This window comes from Bactrocera oleae, chromosome 2 (genome assembly GCF_042242935.1).
Source record: "Bactrocera oleae isolate idBacOlea1 chromosome 2, idBacOlea1, whole genome shotgun sequence".
Lineage (NCBI taxonomy): Eukaryota > Metazoa > Arthropoda > Insecta > Diptera > Tephritidae > Bactrocera > Bactrocera oleae.
Window position 1 is genome coordinate 66,215,051 of NC_091536.1, and position 25,924 is coordinate 66,240,974.

General features: G+C 32.9%; 2 protein-coding genes across 2 annotated transcripts; one reads left to right on the forward strand and one right to left on the reverse strand.

Moving 5' to 3' along the window:
• Positions 1-3,793: 3,793 nt before the first annotated feature.
• LOC106615127 (uncharacterized) lies at positions 3,794-4,838 on the forward strand. The gene is made up of 3 exons (XM_070105442.1): positions 3,794-4,077; positions 4,153-4,459; positions 4,524-4,838. The coding sequence occupies exons 1-3, from the start codon at positions 3,947-3,949 to the stop codon at positions 4,692-4,694; spliced, it is 609 nt and encodes a 202-aa protein (XP_069961543.1). The 5' UTR covers positions 3,794-3,946; the 3' UTR covers positions 4,695-4,838.
• A 3,211-nt stretch (positions 4,839-8,049) lies between these two features.
• On the reverse strand, positions 8,050-25,849 carry sosie. The gene is made up of 4 exons (XM_014231193.3): positions 25,011-25,849; positions 17,475-17,621; positions 10,939-11,112; positions 8,050-10,871 (listed from the first exon to the last, which is right to left on the reverse strand). The coding sequence occupies exons 1-4, from the start codon at positions 25,150-25,152 to the stop codon at positions 10,780-10,782; spliced, it is 555 nt and encodes a 184-aa protein (XP_014086668.2). The 5' UTR covers positions 25,153-25,849; the 3' UTR covers positions 8,050-10,779.
• Between the last annotated feature and the right edge of the window lie 75 nt (positions 25,850-25,924).

A 25,924-nucleotide genomic window follows, 5' to 3' on the forward strand; every position in this document is an offset into this window, starting at 1 on the left:
CAAAAATGAGCGCGATCTGTCAACTAGTTTGTTTGCAGCAGCTGTTGAAATCAGTCGATCTCAGTAGTGTTTTGCGATTTTTACAATGGAAAAAAATATTGAACAAAGAATTTGCATTAATATTAGTGTTTCGAACCAAATTTCGTGTGAGGAATCGTTGCGAATGTTAGAAAAGACTTATGGTGAATCTATTCTATCGAAAACCCAAGGCTACGACTGTTACAAAGCCTTTAAGGATGGTCGATAAACCGTCGATGACATGACTTGTTCCGGTCGTCATTCGACGTCTAGCAATGACATTAACATCAAAAAAGTGAAGGAAATCGTCATTTGAGTGTTAGAGAGATAGCACGTAACTAAACCTCTCAAATATTATTATATTAAATATTTAAGGAACGGCTCAACCAATTTCAACAAAACTCCGTACATAAGATTAACCTGGCATCTTTTTGTTACCGTGTGTGTGTTGTACTTCCTATATACGAGTACTACGTTTTCAAATGCTTTACGATTCCTTCCCTTTACAGTGTATAAATTGAGAGTCAATGACGTCAATAAACTTTGCAGAAATAATGCCTTTCAAGTATTCCATCTCACGCCCAACTTGTCAAAATCAGACCATAATCATAACCTAATATAAAGTTTGACTTTATGTGGCAATATATCTGTTAATGAAAGTCAGATATAATTTCTTTTATACAAATTAAAATATTAATTAATTTCTTTATAGCGTCATGAAGTAACTATTGAAGAAATATAAAAAGTAAAGTAAAAGTTAATTGTAGCCATTAGTTTGAACGTGTATGTAAACGGAGTGTTTGTATATAATAGAATCCCCTGTAAACATTTGACACTATTAGATTTATTATTTTAAGGAAATGGACTGCAACACGTGTTAGAAAATTAGTCAAGGTCATAGGTCACAATAACGGTGTGTGTAGCAGGTCCATGCTAAAAGTTATGACGGTTTTCCGATAAATACACTGAAAGGAAATTATTAGTTAGATGGGTTATTTTCGGTTCAAGAATAACTTGTTATAAATCAATTAAAAAATGCAGACTATTTTGGTCTCATAAGAAACTTAAAACCTCTCGGGTAATTTAAGATATTTCCATATGCATTTAAGATGACAGCCCTTATTTTTTAATACCCTTTTATTAGCTTGGGTTGTATGTATGTAATGGAATCTTAGAGCTCAATTTTCACAGGTTTCCAGAAGTCTGATCAACTTGAAACTTTGCAGACGTCGCAAGAACCGATGACAATGCAAAAATTTGATAACAGTTTCCCATTATTTTAAAGGTGGGCGTAACCACGCCCCTAAATGGTTTAATGTATGTATCCGCTAAAGCTAACTCAACCAAATTTGCTGAGAGGAAATCCTTTTGGCCCTTTTTCATACGCTGTGAAAATGGGTAAAATCACATAATAACCACGCCCACTGCCCACATAACAGTTATGTTAAAATATACTAAAAGTGCGATAACTGACGAAATAAATGCGCCATAAGCATTAATTTTCAGAAATAAGATGGTAGGGAAGAGCTTTATAGGAGGAGGTTTAAAATTTCCTTTAAAGGGTGTTTTTTTAGTTTTTTAAACTATTAATTATTTAAAAAACTGTGTATATAATGGGAGATGAAAAAACATTGTATATTTCTCTATTATAATTCCGTGAACAAAACCCTGCAGTTACTACACCTACATATGTACATATCATATTCTCGTATAGAGTGGGAATGCTATAATTAGTATAAGATGACTTTAACCTAAAATCACCAGAATATAATGTTCTATTTTTTCGTTATAAAGACACATATTTTTAAATTTATTATATAATATTTGTATTCTACTTTTCTAAAATATTTAATTGATTTTTAGTTGTCTTACCTCAGAAATACTTTTGGTATGCAAAATCATCACTAGATTTTTATATCATGTTTCACCAACTCAACTACCCTTAATTTTGATACATGTGAAGTCGAATAAACTATGTACATAAAAGTGGCCTATATAGCTGAAGAAATAAGAATATCATTAAATGAAAAAATATATTATATTTGCGCCTCGTGTGAATTTATTAAACAGTTCAAGGTATGTTTAAGAAACTTAGTTTTAACGATGTAAGCTCAATTTCAATATTAAACCTATATCGTTCATATTTTAAATTCCCACTGGGAAGGCAAGCTGATATTTTTAGTTTGGTAGATATACAAAATTACTAAGCGGGGTGTGCATGTAGTATATGCATCTATTTGACTAACTACATACATTTGCCGGCACATATTTTTATTTGTTGTTATGTATGTTATATGTATATGGTGCAATAACATGAATTTGACTTTCGATAGTAATCGCGCAATAGTTATGACATTAGAGCGTCAGGAAACTACAATTAAACGTTTTTTCCTTTTTTTTTACTTAAAAAAATTATTATGTATTCTCCCTTCAGCCATTCTTTTTTTTATTGAAAATGCCTTCTTTGGCTTTCTTGACTATGCTATGACGTCACAATGCGGTGTCCTGCGAAGTTAAGTCGTCATTGACGATTCACCAATTAATTATTACACAGTTTTCATGCAACTAAGTTATTTTATATACATATGTATGTATTACATATATATATGAGTATATATCTACATTCAAGGATACGTGAGCGCCGTAGTAAATATTGCCACTAAATAAATTCAATCACGCAATTCGACCAATGCCAGCATAAAGTAATTGTTGAAGAAAGCTCGTGAGTGTCGGTAGTTTAATTGTTGGGCAAAGGAATTTCGCTTCATCAAACAATATTTGGGTAGCTCTCTTTACCGGTAATTGGTTCAAAAGTATATTGTGTAATGCGATTTAGTATGCTTTACAGTCGTTTATATTGGTGTAGGTAGCAAATAATCAGATTGAGCAATAATTATCGCTCTGATATATTTGCCAATGTCTAGACATTTAGGCAATGAAACCTTAATTATTTTTCATTTTATTAGCGTGTTTAATGCTTTAATTTAATTTTTATATGTACAACAGCAGGCAATATAAATGCACTTAATGTTAGAAAAATATGTTAAAGTATAGTCAAGCAATATATGCACTTGATATAGCAATTGTAATATTAGAAAAACATGCGGAATGATTCTCGCCACGTCCTTAAAAAAACATTTCCTAGATTGGTAAAACTTTTTTTATGTTTGTGAATTTTGATCTCCATATGTCACTTAGAGTGTGTTTGGCATCTGTTTGTTTATGACTGTTTGAAAATTTGTCGAACTTTTTTTGGCTCATGCAAGTGCTCTATCTACGTCTGTAAATAACGATAATTGGTTATTTTATTCCCGATGGTTGCAATATGCCTCCTAAAGGCCAAGGTGCGTTGCCAGACATTCACTCTACCTACCAAACGGCGATAGTATCGAAAAATTCAAAGGAACAGTGCTGTCATCAGAGAGAGAGAACAGAAGATCTCAACAGCTTTTATGGATTAACTGAATACAATTTGGTTAATGTTTTAGGTTCGAAACGAGTCCATGCTAAACTTGTACCAGAAGACCTGTGTCTTTGGTAAAAACTGCATATACAAGTAGGTGGCAAAAGAGCTGCTTGACAAAGTAGCTGAGAATCCTGGAGTAGTTCAAATAAACAACGGTTTTCAAAATAGGTAAGTCTTCCTTTAAATTCATAATTCCGTTAATTGAAGATGTGTCCTTTATTACAGTTTTTACAACATTATATAACCTCTTAAAAGCTCTCAGCTTTTTGTCGAAACTAACAAAATAATTAAAAACTGTTGGTTACCCGAGTGTTATTCTTCACACAATATCGTAAGTTTAATCGAAATTTGAAAAAATTCTATTCAGTCACGCTTCAAACAGCTTCAAAAACCTCAATTTGTATTGCGTTAATAAAACCATTAATCACTAGCAAGAAAATAATAAAAGAATCGTATAGCAAGATGTCATGCTTGTGCCAATATTTTGTGACATCAAAAAATCGCAAGTTCATTGGTCACAGCACGGACGGCAGTGACCTCTCAGTGTTTACACAAAATTCACTCGCACTAACGAAGGAAGAGCCCAAGCGGGAGTAAGTAGCCAACAATTTATGTGCTAATTACTTCACTTCCTTCAATAAACCTATTTTTGGTTACGCAAAATTCAGTGAAGTCACCAAATTGAACGAAGAAGTCTCTGCTACAGAATTAGCTGCGGCCAAGGCAGAAATTTGGGTACTCAAAAAACATCTCAATGAAGCACAAATCTCTGTGGAGAATTTGGAAAATCTTGTACGCACAATTATACTGAAACAGAATGAGCTATTGGGCGAAATGTACGAATTGAAAAATCAGAATTACGAGTTGCAAGAGGAATGTCGCATGCAACGCGACTATCAAATGATGGAACGAAATGCTATGATGCGTGAAATGCACGAGATTAAAACGCTGCTCGGCGATCGCACGCGATTACTGGTATTACCATAAATGTATACATGACATTTTGAATATTAACAAAATTATTACATTTTTCTTTTAGGAGGACACTGTTGCACGTAATTCAGAGTTGACTTCCGCTCTACAGGACGCTAACGAAAAAATATATATGATGGGCATGAAGTTTTTGAAATTGAAAGCATCGCGTTCGAAACACGTAAATGCCGCACAGACTACATCGGGTAGTAATACTGAACGTTCGAATTCGGGTTGATATGCTGGAATTTGTATATAATATACATGACACCACTTTGCTTCAAATTGTCCGTTGTTGTACAAATGTTTATTTTACTATGTCTTTATATTTTAACAAATATTTTTGATAATAAAAAAGGCTGGAGTGATAAATCTATTTATACATACCTGCGTGTATACATTTTTATTTGTGAGAAAGGTATGGCATAAAATAGGGCATAAATGAAGTATACCATCTGATCAAATCTGACCCAGATTGACCAAAAAACTACATTTTCAGGTATTTAAATAAATATCTTAATTATAGCCTTCAAAATAGACTTCTGAGCAAATATAAGCCGAATTTCTCGGCTAAGATGAAATCACATGGAATCAGATAAGGAAAAGGCGTGTAAACTATGTGAAATCCTTTTAAATAACTACTCATATTTTAAAATGCTAAGATAATACAAATACTACCATATAAGGAAAGGTAGATCGGACCACATATTAGAAAGTTTGTACAGAAATTCTTAAATTGGGTGCACCCGATCCAGTTCTTCCTTACAAATTATTTTAAAAATTTTATTATTTTTATTTAATTAAAACACTTTAAATTTATTTATAAGTTTTAAAACTCATGATCAGTAACAGAACGTTCCAATTGCTTCAAAATGTTAGTGAAAATGTTTTAAAGCCAACTACTCGATCAGAGCAGCGCTGTCACCAGCTGCTTGCTATGCCTACTTCCAATTTGAGTATTTTTTCATGAATATTAAAGTTGTTTTTTAAGAAAACTCGCCGACTTTTTAAAATTATGTTGAAACTTACATGATGAAGTAACAATATTTCTAGACACCCACAAGGATGTTTACATTTTTACACACAAAAGCACTGGTACAAATTTTCGCCTCTGCCTGCAAAGCACTTATTATATACACATAACATTCTGTTACTTATAAAATATCAAGAGAAATCACAATTTTCATTTACTTTTCGCAAACTTGCTGAAAGCAATTGCACGCCAATTGAAATAGCGGCGGACACTAACGAATGCTTGGGTTGTATTTACAGTGATAGATTGTGATTAGTGATATTCACAATAAAAGTGAAAATGTTTGCAAAAAATTAAAAATAATTGAAATTACAAAAAAATAAGAAAAATATAAAATATAATTTATACACATGTATGGTTTATACTTAATTAAATTTAGGTAAATATGTTTTAATACAAAGTTTGTAACTCAACTAAAAATAAATGTATTTTATTTAAAATTCATATCGTCCTCTCAATATATCAAGCCCTCTACTATTCTCAAACAACATTAAACGAAACTTCATAATAATATTACTAGTTTTATTAAAAATATAATATTTAAGTTCATTGGCAATATTATTTCTAGATATTACACAATTTGCAATATGAATGCCTCTAATAATATTTTCGTAATCAGTAACTCCGAAGAACTGATGGCGGGAAGACGGCGAAGGCAGGAAAGCGCATTGAAAAGTGATGCCGGATTTGCTCACAGTTAATTAAATTACAAAGCGACCAGACAAATTTAGCGTACATTTACTGGGTTCAGCTTAAACTAACTAGATTTAGTCTTTGATTTCTTTTTCTTTATAAGATTATGTGATTACAAGTATTTAACATTCAAGTTTGAAATTAAAGTCATTAAATAGTAATACCAAATATCATTTTTGAGATATTAATTTAACAATTCGTCATATTTTCGTCGAAAATAATGCTTAAAGTCCTAATACATTATACTCTCTGATTGATTTATTTTGTTAATTATTATAAATATTATTAATTTAATTGCATAGTGTGTACACTAACAGTTCTTTTCTTCCTATTGCATTATCCAGTTTCCGCCGCCATTTCAAACGTCGCGCATTTGCTTCCGATTGGCTTGTGAGAATTTTTGTGAAAATTATTAATTTATCACTGAAAATTTCAATAAATTGGTAATTATATTAAATATAAACAACAGCTAAATGTTTTTAGTCGAAAATATGCAAAACATTTGCACATTCATTGCTTTACAAACTTGTGCAAGCGAATTAAAGAAGTTGTTGTTGTTTCGGGCAGCAAGGAAAGTCGTATGAAAGTCTTATTAATGTGTAGCAGTCAGAATTACACAACTGTGCTTCCGGTATGCATTTCAGTCTCCAATTTAATAGCTAAAAGTGATTCTTTTAATACTTCAATATGATTAAAAATGTATCATCAAGAAAAAACGTTAAATTCGGTTGCACCGATTACCCTTCACAAATACAAAACTTCCTTAAAGAATTGGTTTTAATCTGTCAGTTTGTATGGCAGCTATATGCTATAGTGGTCCGATCTGAACTGTTTCTTGACAGGTTGCACCGTTGACTTGGATAATAAAACATGCCAAATTTCTTGAAGATATCTAGTCAAATACAAAAGTTTTCCATACAAGCACTTGATTCCGATCGTACAGTTTGTACAGCATATATACATATACAAGTATATGTCTAATAGTGATCCGATAGATAGATCGATGTCTGAAAATTTGAGGGACTAGTTTGTATGTATACAGATAGACGGATAAACAGATGGACACGGCTAAATCGACTCTGATCATTTATATACAATGTATATATTTTATAGCGTCTCCGATGTTTCCTTCTGGACGTAACAAACTTAAGATACCCTGTAAGGGTATTCATGTTTCGATGATCCCGCATAATAATTTACGTTTTAGAACAGCCAACATTTGCGTCTTCTCTATTCATGGACATTCTCTGCTATAGGTACTGGAATTATGACCTAACTGTTATTTTATGACAAAGAAATACATATAGAAAGGAAACCTGAAGGGGTATTAAACAGTAACCAGAATTTAAGGTCGTTGTCTAAGTCAACAGGGACTGGAAACTTATTAACTTTTAACTAACACGTTATTATGTTATTAATTACTCTATAAGTACATACGAGTATATATGTAACTACATATAATTTAATATATTTGTTGCAAAAATTTAAATCCGCGTAAAGAACTATCCTGGCTGGTGTTCTGTTCTTTAGTACAATCTGCAAATATAGTGTTCAGATCGAACTACTGTAGCATATAGGTGCTATACAAACTGACCAATCGAAATAAAGTTTTAAAGTATTTAAACTGTTTTATTTGTGAAAGGTGTCATAGCTTCGGTGCAACTGAAATTATCATTTTTTCTTGTTTTCGATAATTTTTTTTAAATTTGTGTTTGGCTAATTATCAATCTCCAGCCTTACCTTTCAGTTATGTGAGCTTCCCTTACCTGCATCAACTTTATTTCGGTTGATGCGGCACACATTAGTGAAATGGTTGCAATGATTACTTACTTAAATTGTCTCCGAATGACAAATAAAAGACGACACATTAGCGTTTTGGACTTTTATTGAAAACAAGGTACGAAAAAATGTTCACATACATACATACATTAAAATCACGGTTGAACATAAACTACAATACGATTATTTCATTAACATTTTCATTTTTAATATGTTTTGTGTTTATCTCTACATGTCTATAAATGAATGCAGATATGAAATATGTTTAGCATATGTATAACCATGTAACCAGAGCAATTTAACAGGGTTACCAAATAATTGTATCGAATTTTAAATCAGATGTCGCAAATTACTTTTCGAAGCTTATTAGAACTACTTTCAAGCAGTATTCAAAAAAATATATGTTGCTATGTTAACGTATTATTTCTCTACAGTATCCTTTATTTTGATCTTGTCATTCGCTTTATTCTATGTAATTATGGTACTGTCATATGGGCTTTGGAAAGATGATTTATGCCTGCTCAAAACATTACTAATCATAAATCGTTCCTAGACTTTTCCAATTGCACACTTTTTACCACAATTTTAGTCATGCTCCTGATGGTGTAAGCAATCCTTGTGGAGCTTTAAAATATAAATCCTTTAAGTACGAGTAGACCGATTTAACCAAAGTGCTTCTTAGTGCTAGTGATAAAAAATTACTATAAAAATTTAGCTTTGTTTTTGAAACGCTCCAAATTCAAGCCTCTAGATTAGAATATCTTCTTAACGTTCAGGAATTCTAGAAATTCTGAGACAATTATCAATTTCCTGGTGTGTGTATCCTTAGAAGGAATGAACATTCAATGGGTGTTAAAATTATAGATAACAAAATGCGGCAAAAGCCTAGATATGATTTAGAGATGTTATAAAAAAAGAAAAGACATTCTATACCTTATAATCTAGATGATTTTCATCTAAATAGTTAAGTCAGTTATCAACCACTTGAAGAAAATATTAAAGGTATTCACACCAGCTTTGTTAATTCTTTAGTCGTTATTTGGTAGTTTTTTTGTGTATTTGTTGTTGTAAAATTAACAAATTATCGTTCTACCGAGTAACGAAGTACCAGTCTGACAAGCTTGATAATTTTTTCGTTACTTGGTAACATCAAATTAGTTGTTGGTTTTGCATCGCTGACTAAAAAGTTCATTTGATTCATTGCGAAAAAGTACATTTGCTGCTCGCTACAAATAATTTTAGACAAATACTTCAAAATAAGTAATTAATAAAATTGAATCAGCTATTTTGGAACACAATTTACCACACTACTGAGACAGAGCAACAAGTATGTTTACAGTTAAGTGTTTTAACGACGTAATAACTAACGAATTACCAGATTAACATTTTCGGTCTGAATATCCCTATTGTTATAACTTCAACGGAGGCGTATACATAACCAGAACGAGCTAAATCTGTATCCGGCTTAGAATGACAACAACGACTATGAACTGTCGCATTTGACTCATTCGGTATAGAACAAAGCTTTGTCTAAGCACAGTTTGGTACTCTGGCGGCTCTAACGCCTATCTACGATAGTATATTATAAGCAAAATAATATTTTAATTAAACATACATTATCCTAGCATCAAAACTTAATCACATTTTACAAGCTCTGGTTATACACTTATGTACTAAATATAGAATCACTTATGTTAAGGTGCACCTAATAATGCGCTTATATCTGGGAATAATTTTTCTATTATCTAAGGTGCAAATGGCAAATCAAAAAAATTTATTGATTCAGATGGCAAGGCATAACCGCTTAGCTTGAATTGAGACTTGCCAAAATGGAGTTAAGCTGTTTTCCTTCTCGCTACCATTGAAGTCGCTTAAAACGAACGCGTGTGTTTATGCAAGTAAACCTTTTGATTAATTTATTATTATTTATAACAAACTACGGTGTAGAATTACAACTAGCAAGTGCTCAAGTGTTTTCAGAAATGTTGCCGGTGAGTTGAGTGCTATAGTGAGAATAGTTCTGCTTGAGATTAAGACCAATTCCAGATGATCACTGTACTATTTAGTATTGTAAAATCCGAGTGTGTGCATTGCGTAGATTTTGTTTTTTTATTTCGTGTATTATTTCTTCTAATTTTACATATAAAGTTGAATTTAAGGGAACCTTAGTGATAAGGCAGATAAACTTGGCGGTGGTATTAATGTTATGAATTTGACTATAAGACATCAATGATAGACATAAACGAGTATATTTTACAATTTTCATTATTCTTACACTTAAATATAACTGCAGTTAGGTATGTATGTAGAGCATTAAGGTGTATACAAGTAAATAAACTTAAACTATATTTCATGTAAGAGGCACGACAGTTTGTGACACACAGTAAAATCGATATTTATGTATATAAAACCAGTGATACTTATAATTATATATGTATATGCCAGTTGGTTTGAGTTGAGGTTTGTTTATTTAAATTGAATAAGTTTTTTCATATATTTTGATATTATAATAAAAAAAGATCTGGTAACGCTCACAAATTACACATGTATATGTGTATATAACTCTCTTCAGTGTGCAGTGCTGCCATATAATTATTTATGTAAACAATCACACTTACTATATTTGAGTAAGCTAATTGACCATATACTTTCTAATGTGTAGCTTCTAGTTGAATGTTTTGACTCAAAACATATGTAAATATGTCTATGTGCTTTAACTAAGTATTCAAAATATTTAACATCAAAAGTTAAAGGGAACTTAAAGTTAGAAAAAATAGTGATAAAACTCTCTTTAGCTCCTCTGCTGTCGGTCGACCGTTTAGAAATGCGGCTTCATGCGTGCATAGACAATAAACGACGCCACCGTGGAGAGAAGCGACAACAAAATATTTGCAATTGTTTGTAGCGAAGCTGTAAGAAGTCAGAATTATCTTCATTACAATTCTTTATTCACAAAAAATTTTCATGTGCTACTCACCGCCGCTGCAAATGTCGCGCAAAACATCTTCGAAGAATCCACTCTCGTTGTCGCAGAGGCATAATTTAGTTTTGGAAATGAATTTCGATACACCAATTGTACGATTAAGACTCTCGAATTGACAAACCAAACCGTCCTCACATTCATGGCTACTGGTGCATTTGTGACGTAGACCTGGAAGTGATAATATTAGTGATTAGTTAGTCGAAGGAATTGTAAATCCATAGCTATTTTTAATTTATTATTTTGATTGCCGCTATACTCTAATTGAGAGATAATTGAGAAGAAAGGACAGAACAAAATTTTCGCAATATTCACGTCACTCAAATAGTTGGTTTTTTCGGTTTCGCTAAGTACCTTCAGAGATATTGTTAGAGTATCTGAACTCAGCAACATTTAACTTACGTTTAGCTAGATTATTTTGTTATTTTGTGAGCCCACGAATTAAAATATAAAATACATCTTAAGAAGAGATCTACATACATCTTACTAAGGGATGTTCATTAGTGATATGATTGAGAAGCCTCAATTTAGTTAAAGAACTGCTTCGTGAAACCTGTAGATGGTATACAATAGATACTTGTTGCAAAGCAATTGGTTCTTTCCAGTTAGATATAAATTGTTTAAATGCTTACAAGCATTTTCGTCTCTCTTTTATCCAAGATACACGTAAATAATGATAGGAATGTTAAGGTGCTCTTCATTAGAGATATTACGTCATGTTAACTCCATTTGACAAGCTTTAAAGCCTTGATTTCATTCACACTATTGAAGTATCTAAAAATCTTTAATGAGATAACAAACATTTCCCAAATATCTTCGGTCGAAATGTCATCTGATTTCTTTGGTTGCGAGAACACATCGGTTGCACCCTTGAAACAGATAACTAGCTACAATTCTTACATGCGATAAAATGCAGCGATCTGGTAACTTCAGAAAACAAAAAATTATAACCTTTCCTCAGAGCTATTAATATGAGACCCAATCATATAGGTCATAGATTTTAATTCGTCATCACCTTGATCCCACTTTCCTTGATTATAATAAGTAGCTACTTGTATTCGGTCTTATGAGCTGAACTTCTTTAAATACAAGAAAAAACGTTAACTTCTTCTGTACTGAAGCAAGAGCATCTTTTAGAGCATACAAGGGTATAAAGAAATCTGTGTCTTGATTTTGACTGCTCAGTTTGAATAGGAGCTATTTATATGCTATAGTGGTCCGGTATAGCCGAAGTTTCATTTTGGATGTTAAAAACTTTGTGGTGAACTTCATACACCTTGTTCAGGGTATAAAAAGCTTTTTTAAAGTAAATAAAAAATTATTAAAAATTCATTGTTTGAGCCACCAAAACAGTTCTACCTTTGATAACACTTTTCTATAGTGGTTTTGTTGCACTAGATATAAGATCGGTTGTGGATATATTTTTGGTTACACATTGGTTTTTTCAGATTTGCTCGCGTTTATTTCAAAATTTTTATTTTCATTTCAAATTAGAAAAATCGAAAAACATGAAACAAAATAGCAGTTATGTTTATGTAAGATTGTTTTTTTTTAAATAAAGCTGCATCGAAGTGAACAGAGAGACAAATATCGAAAACATATGTTTTATTCCAAAAACAAAAAACCCATTTTATGAGCTTTTTTATAATTTACTAGTACGCCATTTTTTCTAGTAGTAATCTACCATTGTGTGGCGATGCAATCAACATTGATAACTTTCTTTCGTCATTTTTAGATACTGGCTGAGCCCGCTCTGTTTGTTTCTCACTATATATTCGAACATTTATCCAGATGACTGTAGATATATGTATGTAGTTTAGCTTGATACTCAAATATGCTCCTGGAGTTTTACAGTCAGGCCAGCATATTTTGCACAATTTCTTCATAATCTGGTATTTAATGGAAGGAAATTTTCCAGAACAGTAATAACTTTGATAAAATCCGTATATTTCAGTAATTTTTGTATCCAACATTCCAGCTTTCAAATTTTCCATACTAAGTTCAGAAATTTTTTTCAAATATCACGTCCAACGTTTTGAAAAATTGTTTTATCATTACTAACTTGGTCACGTATTAAATCACTGAGTTCATTTTGAGAAAGTAACTTTGGTGTAGAAATTTCACACTCTCATTAACATCCACTAGTGAACTGTACCGATATCAGGCTTTTTGGCGTCATCATTGTTTCTAAATAGTCCATGCAGATTACTATTCAATCAATTGCGAGATATTTATTTTGTGTACTATAATTCTAGCTGAGGTATTACACGTTTAGTAAAACCTTAAAACTTGACGCATAATTTTTCGCATATTTTCAGTAAAGAGCCTGAAAGTGGAGATCACGTGACGTTTATAGGCTCGAAAAAGGTGCGCAGAATTTTAATCATGACTAGAAAAAAAATTTTATTGCTAACAAGCCAATAAATGATTTAAATATAAGAAATGTATTAATCATAAAAGCAAGAGCATATTCAAGACTTTCATCAAGAAATTCGTAATCTGGGCATTTGACAATTTTATTTATTTTATAGAGTTGTGTAATTTATTCTGGGAGGAAGGAAATTCTTTAATCTAAATGAAATAGATGCGCTAGTCTCCATCCATCCATCCTTCGTACCCTCGCGCCCCGATTTTAAAATTGTACTTTCGAGAAGATAACAGTTTTTTGTGCTTCAGATGGCCGACTTTCACTTCGATACAACTGCGGGTTGGATTGGGAAATTGTATTTACTACTACCACCGGAATATCGATTTTTTTACATTTTAAATTGAGTTTAATAAATCACTTTCTTGTCAAACTCTTCTTGGAAGTTCTAAAAGTATGCTATGTAGTAGGAAGGGCTGTTTCTGTAGCAGCTGAAGGAGCCTAAAAATGCTTTAAACCTAACCTCACATACATGTAACTGTGACATAGTTATTTTTATACAAGTCGACATATATTTAGGCGTTAAGCTTGCTAAGTGCATTGTAAATAGTAGGATATGACAAAGCAAATAGAAGCAAAAGGATATGTAGCAAGGCAGGTAAATACCAAAAGTAAGGCTTTAATAGCGATGATGCATACATAATGTTTGGTCTTCATTAAGGCGTAAAGAAAACAATTAAAATAGAATTCAGTTGCGTCATAGGTAGAATTAAAAAACGATCAGATAATAAATGAGGAGAGAACATGAAGAAAGTCGCATGACAGCTATTTTTTCTCTCTTCTGCAAATATCCTTGAAGAAAAGATGGATGCTATGTTGATGAGCTCATTAAGATTAGTGAGAGTGGGTAATCTTTCAGAGTTGTATTTAAGCAGCGCAAATATTTATACTGAACTTCAAAACGTGCTGACACGAATGACAAGTAAATACAGTTATACAAGCTATTTTGAATATTAAAAACTATAATAAAGGGATTTCGTGCCAGTTGTGTTGCACAAATATATATATGTATATACATATGTATTTGTATGCTTGCGCTTGTAAATAAATGCATGCAAAGATGCATATTTCCTACTCAACCATCTGTAATGTTAATTGGCGTTGAAATTATTGCTGCAATCAAGCAATTAAATGAGCGTTGCACACGCTTATAGAGTGTCATTAAGTCTTAAGGAAATAATTGTGTGTCATGCTGTACTTTCATAAACACAATAGTTCGGCCGGTTGGTGGTGAGTGAAGAATCGGCGACAGTTTCTTGTGTGCAGCGGAATTTCGTGTCACTGCACACGAAGTGGCAACAAAAGCTGTTACATTGTGTTCACAAATTACAAGGCAGATCTATAATGGTATTTTTTATGAGCTTGTGTATGCGGAAGATTGCAGGAATTGCACTACAAGTAACCTAAGTATCTGTGTATGTGCACAATTTTATGTATTTATAGGTAATTCTGATTTGAGGTTTCATTGCAGTTATGACATTGCATCAAAAAGGCTTGCAATCATGTCAACACGTAGCTCCATTATTCGGTACAGCTACTAGTGTATAAATATTACTCATAGGCAGTGTTGACTGCACTTGTACAACTTTCCGGAAATTAGTGCTAGTTGGCATTATTCAAGGCTCATGTAATTAACGAAATATGTACATACATATATTGATTGTAAGAAAGATATTCCAAACTAATTTTGTACTCCAGGATGATGACAGATATGAAAATAAAATAGATGATGCAAATGGTATACGACTTTTTTTTTAGGTCGATGCATATTTGATTTATTGTACCATGAACAGCGTATATTAAGTTTGCAAGAGAAGTTTGTAACACCCAGAAGAATATATACTTAAATGATCAGCCAGATGAGCTGAGTAGACTTAGCGTCTGATTGTCCGTCTGTCTGTATATATACAAACTAGTCCCTCAGATTTTACCGATATCGAACCACTATAGCATATAGCTGCCATACAAACTGAACAACATCAAGTACTTGTATGGGAAACTTTTTTATTCGACGAGGTATCTTCACGAAATTTGACATGCATTGTTATTTAGGGCAACAATGTAATCTGCGAAGAAATTGTTTAGATCGGATGACTATAGCATAAAGCTACCACACAAATTGGACGATCGGAATCAAGTACTTGTAAAGAGCCTTTGTATTTGTAAAGGGTATTATAGCATTATATTTAGTTAGCGACTTAATGTATATCTAAATCTGAAATCCGGTCAACGGAAAACATTTCGCATTTGAGATAAACAACCTTTAAGTCGAATTAGGGACTCTTAATAAGGAAAAAATATCTTATGAAGCTCAGAACAATTTCTTCGGAGATTGTACCCTTGCCTTGCACAAAAATTCGTGTTCCATTTGATCGACTAGTTTGTATGGCAGCTAAGCCCTTAAGTGATTGGCTGTTCCGAAAAATTATCTACTTTTTGGGTAGACAGAAAGACAATCATTGAGAAATAAATATTCTTCAACATTAGTTCCACAAACGTATATCTTTGTGAATTTTTAAAAATTTACTTATCCTTGTTACTTCCAATATTAATCACCATGAACATGGCACACAATTTTTTTCTGCCCGTTCCAGTTGCATAGACCCGAATGTCGTGGGAATGGAGGGCGATACATCGTGGGTACCGATCTTCCAACTTTGCGATGTCGTTTTTATACTCTTGCAATATGTTGCTACAGAGTATTATAGTTTTGTTCACCTAACGGTTGTATATATTACCTAAAACTGATCGAGAGAGATATGACGTTATATATATATATAAATGATCAGGATGTCTGTTCGTCCGTCCGTCCGTCCGTTTGTGCAAGTGAAAACTTGAGCAAAAGTTAAAATATCGTGATGAAACTTAGTACACATGTTCCTTGCCACTATAAGAAATTTGGTAGATGGACGTAACCACTGCCACGCCCACAAAACGCCATTAATCAAAAACCTATAAATTGCCATAACTAAGTTGCAAATTAAAATACAAAACTGTTATTTAGTACAACGAATCGTATCAGGGAGAGGCACTTGTGGTTTGAAAATTTTTAAAATGCGGGCGTGGACCGTATGTATAAATGAATAACCTTTACACAAATAGTGACTTCGAGGTATGCCAACGCAAGTTTAATCGAACAATTGTTCAAGCCACCACATGCCGAATATGGGACCCCTGTGCCTGTTGCTAACCATTTACCGGGAATAGCGGTCAATCTGCGAGATAAAATATTGCAATTCAGAGAAAGTTCTTTTCTGATAATAATATATGTGTTTGTCAAAAATGGTTTGAATCGCGTAAAAACTTCCCTTATATACCTAATATAATATAAATATTTTCGAAGTTCCGGTTTTCAAGTTGCAGGAGTATAAAATGTTCGGTTACGCTCGAACATAGCCATTTCTTACTTGTTGTAGGAGAAGGAAAAATTCGCAGCATGCAGAGTGTAAGAATTATGTATTTCGGTATTCTTTTCCATTTAATTGAGACAAGCAAGACTTCGATTTATAGCTCGATCGGCAACCTCTTTACACAGAGCTTTTGAAATATTCATGAACGATAGTTCTAACACCATCATTTGATATATATTATCATCACGATCAAATTTATTTTACGATTCTTCTATAACATTTTGCAGTTTGCTTTCTGGATTATAGAATTAAATATAAAAACGCTCTTACTTAATGCAATTGGGAGTGTTTCATGAAGACCTTGCGTTGATGGTCGGCTTTTAAGGACCTCTGAGGAAAACTTGTGAAAAATTGGCAAATAAATGAGCTAAACTTTCTTAATTTTCCAAAAACTTGTATAACCTTATTGTCAGCTTGAAAATAATACAAGCGGTATTGAATTACTAGTTTGGGAAAGTATAAGGGAATTATAAAAGAGAGGGATTTAAGTCCGATTTACTGTCGAAATAATGCGTATTAAAACGTTTAAGTGATCTAAAAATTCCCTAAAATTCGAAAACCACTTGTCAAAAATTAATTTTTATCGGAGAAGTTATCAGATTTTTTTTTTAAACCTTTACTATTTCATAGTTGTTAATGATTTTTTATTTTGTTTTGCATATTTTTACTACTTTGAATTTTGTTTTGTTTTGACTCACCTTTTAGTACATCCTGGCAATGTCCATTAACCGGTGCCGAATCATCACCGCACAGGCAGCGATGCTTGTAGTCATTTGGGTCCTTAACGCAGCTGGTTTTATCTATCGTTATGCAGTCATCATGGTTGTTACACTCCTTGCCCTTAACTATTTATTTATTTATTTTTGATGGCGTTTCATAGAGACAGCGGAAACAAACAAAGAAGAAGAAAACGAATATTTGATTAATTTATTTCGATACAAATTGACAATTACATATTTGGTATTCGATTTATGCATGTGGTTATGTTGCATAAAAATTTTGTTTCATCAATAGTTGAAATCAGTTGCGATTTCTATTTGCTTTGCATGCAAATTTCAAGGATATAACCTCACAAATTCCACCTGTCACTCAATAAGAACTCAGCAATTTCATTTGATATAATTTTTAGTTTTCCTTACAAATTAGGCATTACAAGCACAAGCAGCTTACTCAGCTAATATTGTAAACAATGTTTCATCGAAATTTTAGCGCACAAATTTGTAAATATGCAAAACTAAAAAGGAATTAGCGTTAGTCACGAAGGCTTTCAGCCACTTGCAGTGGGAGAAGAAATAACAAATAAATACTCTGCCAAAAATCGTTAAGGTCTCTTATCGTTTTACGCTCTTAAAATGGTTTGAGCTACTATTTTCTCATTTATACTTTTTTGCATATACGTGTACTTGTAATCAATAATGATTTTATTGCCCAAACTGGAACTAACTGTTTTTATTGGGTTTAAATGTGTTGAATACCTTTTTCTGGCTCATTAATATTATGTGTGTTGACAAACTCGATTTATGAAGTTGACAACAAAAAAATGCACTGCTTCGTTTTACTGATTTTTTGTCGAATTGTGAATGATGGTTAAGTTGGGCTTAAGATTCCAGGGCTTGTGTAGAGTTATGATCCACGAAAAACTATCTGAGTAAGTTGCGCTTTAGGCTTCGAAAAGATTACATGCTCTCATCTACATTCTCTAAAAACTAAAAATTAACCAGATGAAATTGTGAGTTTGGCCGACAAGACGTAAATGTAGAGTAAGAGCAAGCTTTAAACTATTACCACCGGGCTAAATTTGAAATTATTGAACAAATCTTTTCTAACAATCGAGTAGAAGAATACCTAGCAAATACAAGAAGACATTGGGAGAGATAGTTAGGAAGTAGTGTGATCCAAATTATATACTCATATTGTCAAGATCAAAACAAGGTAATCCTAATTTAACAGGTATTTATAGATGGGTATTGTTGTTGGTTTTATAATTAGAGTTTTTTGGTATTTACAAATATAACCAACCATTAGTTGCTACTGCTAATATACGAGTAACCATTTGCCTTTTTTAGGGCTGTTAAAACGTCTAAAAATCATAATTTATGTATTTACCAGATACCAGCACTTTCCTGAATAAAACTTTCAAAGGGTTTGAATTAATTATTAATTTTTCAGAAAATATATATTTATGCTACATACAGGGTCGATCAATAGTTTGTTTATATATAAATCGGTTCAGTAATCCAGAGTGGGCGAAGGGGTTAAGAAATAAGAAAAATTAATTCAGTGCCTTGGAATCATACAGAAAACAAGAATATATTTTTATATGAGTACTAAACAGTTATTAATTAAGAGGTAACCTTTTCTGGACAGTCAGAGTCTAAATCTATTTCTACCGACTCTTCCTGAAAGGGTTCAGTACGAGTAACGTTTAAATACAACCTTGTCTCTTTTGAAATACTGAAAATTGGGAATAATAAGTCAAGTTGCTATTTATGCTAACCTTGTTTTTAACTATTTTAGAAGAGTGCCTCGGTACTGTAACAATCTCAAATTTAATATAAAAGCCAAGTAAATACAATATAATTGTTTTATATTAGCCGAAATGTACTCTTCTTCCTTTAAAAAATATTCATATTATAACTTTAATATATATATTATATATTTTCTCAGAGTTGCTAGATGGTAACAGGACCTCAAATATATATAATACTGATTAATTAGAGTTCTTTTCAAAAATTACTTAAAAGTATTACTGTAGGATTTATTAAGTAAAGTTAGAATGATCTGATTTAGACAACATTTTGCCATTTTGAGGGTAATTTTATACTGCATGGTCTCTCATAGAAACCTAAACTTATTGGCAAAAACTAATTTCCACAAGCTTCTCTTGAGACGAATTTTTCAGCTCAAAATTATTCGCCATAGACAGGAACAGGTAGTAATTACTTGGTGCCAGGTCCAAATTATGAGTTGGATTCATAAGAACCTCCCAACCAAGCTTCCGAAACTTCTGGTATTATCGTTGTGTGAATTTGGCTGTAATCGAACAGATCATAGTAGAGGATTCTCTGCCAAACCCACCAACCTACCTGATTGGCTACCGTTTGTGCCGGCTCAACGCGATTCGACCACTTTCGCTTGACTTATTTGTACGTTTCATGACTAGTGGTTACTGCTTAGCCGCTTCAGAAATGGATTGATTTTGTTGCGGCTCAGCAGCGATCTGGAAATTCGGATCAAAAAAAGATCAAAATTCACGAAATCGAAATTTGCGCATGATTGCTGTTTAATTGTGTGACAATTTTTTTTTTTAGTACGATATCTTATCTTTCTAACGCCATATAACGTAACCCGATCGTGCTTATACAACGCGAAATAGAGCTTACTAAGGCCATTTATTGGTAAAATAATACGTTTTTTTTTAATAGACCATATATGTTTTTATTTTCATATCCTGAACGGGTATCAAGTTTGTCCAGAAGGAAACGTCGACTCTATAAAATATGCATATCAATGATTAGCATAACAAGCTCAATCGATTTAGCCATGTCTGTATGTCCACCCGTCCATCTATCTGTCTGTGTATCGATCGATAATTTTGCATACGAAATTTTCTCACCAAGAAGCTGCTCATTTGTTAGAACCGGAAACCGTTTTAATTTGAAAAGATATCCTTAAGAAATTTGGCATGAATAATAACCTAAAGCAATGGTGTAATGTCCGAAGAAATTGTTCAAAACGAGTCACTATAGCATATAGCTGCCATACACACTGACCGTTCAAAGTTCTTGTATGAAACCTTTTGTATTTGTGAAGGCTTTATAGCTTTGGTTCAACCAAACTTAACGTTCAAACTCTCCTTATATTGGACAATTTTTTCGAATTAATAATCTAATGTACTTTAAAGATATAGCTAACCTCCAAAACGCTTCTCTTTTATCTTATGCAAATAAAAATATAAAAATGAAAAATAAGAATTTCTACAAATGACAATCGAGTAACCTTCATCAAAGACCCTTTAAAAGCTGCGTGCACACCATTTTGCAATCCCGTTAATTGTTTTTCGAAACATCTGTAGCTCGCGCATTTCTTTGTATATCATCAGAAATACCCGTTGACAAAATTACGATATCCTCAGAGATTCACTCACACGCAGCTTTTAGCAAATCAAATCAATTGTCGCAGTAAATAACTGTCAACACGCTTAAAACGCTTGCAAATCGGAGGAAACTATTCAGACACGTGCATATTTCATTTGCTTAACTCAACGGTTTATACGAGTAGATACATACATATGTATGTATGTTTTCAGACTAGAAAAAATGCAGACAATAGTTAATGAGTAATATGTCATAGAAAATATTAAGCTATATCGATATGTGTGTGTGTAGGGTATGTACATACATCTGCATCGAAATAAGTCTTTTGTATTTGTATTGAAAAAGCAAACTGAAGGCGATATCCAATTATAAGGAAATTATTAATGGATTCACATTTATACTCACACATGCATAGGTTCATAACAGATTATTAAGGTCACCAGGAAAATCTGAGTAATAGTCAACATAACTTCTAGAGGCTTTAGAAGTGATTATCTCAAAAGAAATCTATTAGATTATTGACATTTGTTTATGGTCACTTGTTTATGATATACCAGTTAATTTGACAGTTAACTAGTTTTGAGATATGTCAAAATGATAGACTTTACTTAGTTTAACGATAACCAAGGCGTTATTGTTGTATTGGAAAAAGGTTATTATTAATAATAACACTAATAATGAAAACATTACACACAGTTCATATCTTTTCCGCCAATTATTTTTGCTACCCTAATTAACAAGGACTATTATTGCATCAAAGCTGGTTTCGGTGCTAACTTAGTTATGAAAAATTTCCCATATTCAACATATTGTGAAAATGTGTAAGTTTATTGGTGCATCATTTTTAGAAACACGAACACAAGTTAGGATATTAAAAATGCAAAACTACTACAAGCTGCTCCCCTATAGCCAAACGCTTAATTCGGCCCTCTACTGCCAACAACTGGACCGCTTGAAGGCAGCACTTATCCAGAAGAGGCCATCTTTGATCAACAGAGGCCGAATTGTGTTCCATCAGGACAATGCCAGGCCACGCACGTCTTTGGTGACGCCCCAGAAACTCCGGGAGCTCGGATGGGAGTTCCTTATGCACCCACCTTATAGTCCGGACCAAGTGATTACCATCTTTTCCTGTCCAACGCTCTTAATGGTGAGAAGTTGGTCTCAAGAGAGGCCTGTGAAAATTGGCTCTCCGAATTTCTTGCCAATAGGGACGCAGCCTTCTACGAGAGGGGTATAATGAAGTTGGCATCTCGTTGGCAACAAGTTTACGAACAAAACGGCGCATATTTGACTTAAATCGGACAAATGTACAGAAAGTTATCATCTTTTGAAAAATCAATAAAAAACCGAATGAACTTCTTACTTGACCTAATATATAAGGTCTAGTAAAAAGAAATCCATTGTTTTAGCATTAAATTGGAGAATTGCTTTGAATTATGAAGAACAATGATCCGATTTAAGTCATATATGTAATGTTTAGTATTTATTACTATTTTGAAGATATTTTCATAATGTCACTCACACTGGCACAGTGGATTTTCACTAGCATCGCTTGAGACGAATTCTTTCACTAGATCATTCGCTTTATACAGAAACAGACAGTAATCATTTGTTGTCTGGTTCGGACTATAGGGCTGATGCATAAGAAACTGCCGGAGCTTCTGGCGCATTACTATCGATCTGTATGGTCTGGCGTTATATTGATGGAACACAATTCTTCTCGTATTGAAGCGTTGGCTCTGAAATGCGCTTTTCGGTATGACCATCAGCTCCTTAATTGATTCTGACTTGATCTTATCAATTGTGGCAGAACGCTTTCCTTTTATTGGTTTCTTTCACGGTGGTTGAGGCATGATTACGGTTTTGTTTTTGGCCAAAAAATCACGAATAAGCATTGATGTGTAATTTGGTGCAGAATTCACGATTTGTTTTTACACAATTCCGACCGTTTGAGCCGTATTGCTTCACGCCAAACGTTGCATAATTTCCTTGTAGTATTCCTTATTAACTGTACGACCTTTTGGCAGGAACTCATGATGCGCCACACTATTGTAATCAAAGAAAACAGTGAGCAAAATCTTCACATTTGATCGAACTTGGCATGCCTTTTCAAGTTTTGGCTCATCTGGCAGCTTCCATTGGGATGATTAAGCCTTGGTTTCGACGTTATAACCATATACTCACGTTTCGTCACCAGTTATGACCCGTTTAAGCAAACTCGGATCGTTGTTGGCGTCATTCAACAACTCCTGAGCAATACCAATGCAAAAAGTCATAAATCGAAGAAAACACATAAACTTGACTAACCTTTTCTGTAGGCAAAAAAAAAAAACTACTAATCGTAATTGGCTCATAATGCAAGCGCATGATAAACATATGTATCCGATTATAATAAAAACAAAATATCGGCAATCGAATGTACATAGCCCGGGAAACATCAAAATTCTCCTTTTCCTTAGAACACACCTCGTATCTGGAGCGCCTGTTTTCGCCTTTATTGAAGAAAGATTGTAAAATGTGGCGTATGCTTTCTTGCTAATGCTCATCTTTGACGCGAGCTCAAACATTACTGCATCAAAAACAATTAAAAAACTGTCTGAGTACGAAATCTTATGATTCTAACGCCATATAAGTCTAAAGATACGACAGGTTGGGCTAAAAAAAATTTGAAACTTTCTTGACAACCACAATGACACAAATAAGGACCTAATCGGTTCAAACTACACGCCATAAAATTTGATGATTCATTATTTGACATATTATTAGAACCTGAAAATTTATATATAATATAATATTGTGTTCTTAAAATATCGGAAGATGTGTTCAATTCTTCATGATGTTATTTACAGAAATTTGTTTTAAATTGTAACAATCTGTATCTGTGGTCAACTAGAAAATCTTTTTTGCAAATTTATGCTCATCAGTTAAAGATTTAATGTACCTTATCTATATGAAACAAGTTATGCTTAAGGAAAATTAGGTTCGCCGCACAATCAATGCTATACTTCTTTAGAGATTCAAAAATTACACTATTCAGATAAAAGTGGAAAATGTTGTACATTGTCACAAATATCTTCAGCTCATAAAGGTTATAGTCAAATTGAATATTAGCAAAATTAGAGAAATTAAGCTAACTCTAACCAATAATGGTTTATATTGTGTGAAAAGGTTTGCTCTTGGCTATCAACGGGCGATCGCTATTAAAAGCATGTTTTAAAGGTTTGTGGAAAGAGAGATCATCAGTTCATTTGAATCTCTCATTACAAGCTATTGAACCGATATTTAGAAATAACAATCTTCCAAATAACAACATGAACTGTTGCGCATATATTTAGCAGAAAGTGAAATATCATATTATATGAATACCTTCCATTCCACCAAAAATGTTTAACTTAGCGTAATCGGTTACCACAACTTTGCTTTCAGAGCCAATGTATCTGTACTCATCTGTAGTAATGGTTTTTGGATTTGAAATAATTTCAATCTTCCTCACTTTTCTTCGGAGATCTTATTTGAGATAGGCTACGGGATCATTCAAAATAAACCGTTAAATAAATTAAATAAAAATCTGTAAATTTTTTTATATTTTTATTTATTTATTTACACCAACAAAAAAAGGCATTTTTCTGAATTGCCCGTAGACTTAATCTCTTAAATTGCTTTAAGAAAATGTTTGAGAAACACACTTTTATTAAATTTTTAGGAATATCATTGAATAATGTAGGCTTTTGCATATCTACTTTTATTTAGTTGAATTCAGAATTCCTTAGCTGAGCTCTAATGCAAGGGCGGGTGCCACTAAGCTATTGATGAGGAGCGCAGGTATAGTTACGCCGATCATATTACAAGTATACCTTCCATTTTGTTCATATATGTGTATTGCAGTGTACATTATATATCTTTGGAATAAATAGTCAATAGTTCTTATTAACATTCTGTGAGACTTTATTTTAGAGATATTTATATGAAAATTTCCAAAGGAGTGCCAAATAATCACTGATTGCAAACAATTATATCAGACAAATATTTCAGTCCTCATGAAACAAATTCTTCAGATGTATGGATTCGTGTGGTAATTTTTCTAAATAATTCTTCTTCAACTCAATATACCTATAAAATTATATTCAAACTTACTTATTGGTGTTGGTGTTGGCTTATCATTATTCGTCTTGCCAAAAGTTGTCAAAGCGGTCGAACTGACACCGAACAGTATAATAAAGACGCCAAAGAGCATGGTTAGGCTGCCACATTGTGTGAAACGCTTTAGAGGCTGCATTTCGGTTAAATATCTTTTTTTCAAAATCCAAACTTCGACTAAAAATCGTCACTAGTTTTTTTGCGTAAATTAGTTCAATATAAAAAGTGTTTCTGCTCTTTTTCGGCTTCTATTAGGTAATCACACACAGACGTAGAAACAATTCGCTTAGTTTTATGCAAATAACAAAAGTTTTTGTTACTGTTTCTTTAGTTACGCCGCACTTAATGAACGACCACTTCCGTTGTGTTGTTGTGGAACCGTTGGCTGGCGCGAAAAATTGGTCAGCAGAGTATCGCTTATCGGATATGAGCGTGAGTGGAGTTTCGCCTGTGCGTTGGTGTACGAAACGCAATAATATATTTATTTTAATTATCAATTAATTATTTTCGTATAGATTAAACTTTTTCATAAGTGTTTCTATAATTTTTTTTTGGAGTTTTAATGTTTTAAAAATATTTTTTTCTAAACATAAAAAGTTTTCTAACGTTTCAAGTTCAATCGGCGCTCAAGTCTAGCACAGAGCTCGAGTTACGCAATATGCACTCAATACTGTTGATTATAATTAAAAATATTTGTAGGTTTACACTTTCTTTCAAGACTCTCTTCATTAACGGTAGCTTCAAAAATCTGTTGATTTCAAAAAGTTTTTTTTTGCTTTGACTTAACTTAGCTGAGACTCGATTTTAATTGCTTCTTGTCGGCTGAACGTTCTGATTGCAAGTGAATATTTTTGCAGTCAACTCCAAGTTTAAGTTCGGTTTGCTTTTGCAGCCTATCGCCTCACTGCCTC

Excerpts from the sequence above, each read along its gene's own strand:
- LOC106615127 (XM_070105442.1), top strand. The coding sequence starts at position 3,947 with ATGTCATGCTTGTGCCAATATTTTGTGACATCAAAAAATCGCAAGTTC. Across the intron at positions 4,078-4,152 it reads AAGGAAGAGCCCAAGCGGGA|TGAAGTCACCAAATTGAACG; the intron begins GTAAGTAGCCAA and ends CGCAAAATTCAG. Across the intron at positions 4,460-4,523 it reads GCGATCGCACGCGATTACTG|GAGGACACTGTTGCACGTAA; the intron begins GTATTACCATAA and ends TTTTTCTTTTAG.
- sosie (XM_014231193.3), bottom strand. The coding sequence starts at position 25,152 with ATGCAGCCTCTAAAGCGTTTCACACAATGTGGCAGCCTAACCATGCTC. Across the intron at positions 11,113-17,474 it reads TTGCCAGGATGTACTAAAAG|GTCTACGTCACAAATGCACC; the intron begins GTGAGTCAAAAC and ends TATCACTTCCAG. Across the intron at positions 10,872-10,938 it reads GCGCGACATTTGCAGCGGCG|CTTCGCTACAAACAATTGCA; the intron begins GTGAGTAGCACA and ends GACTTCTTACAG.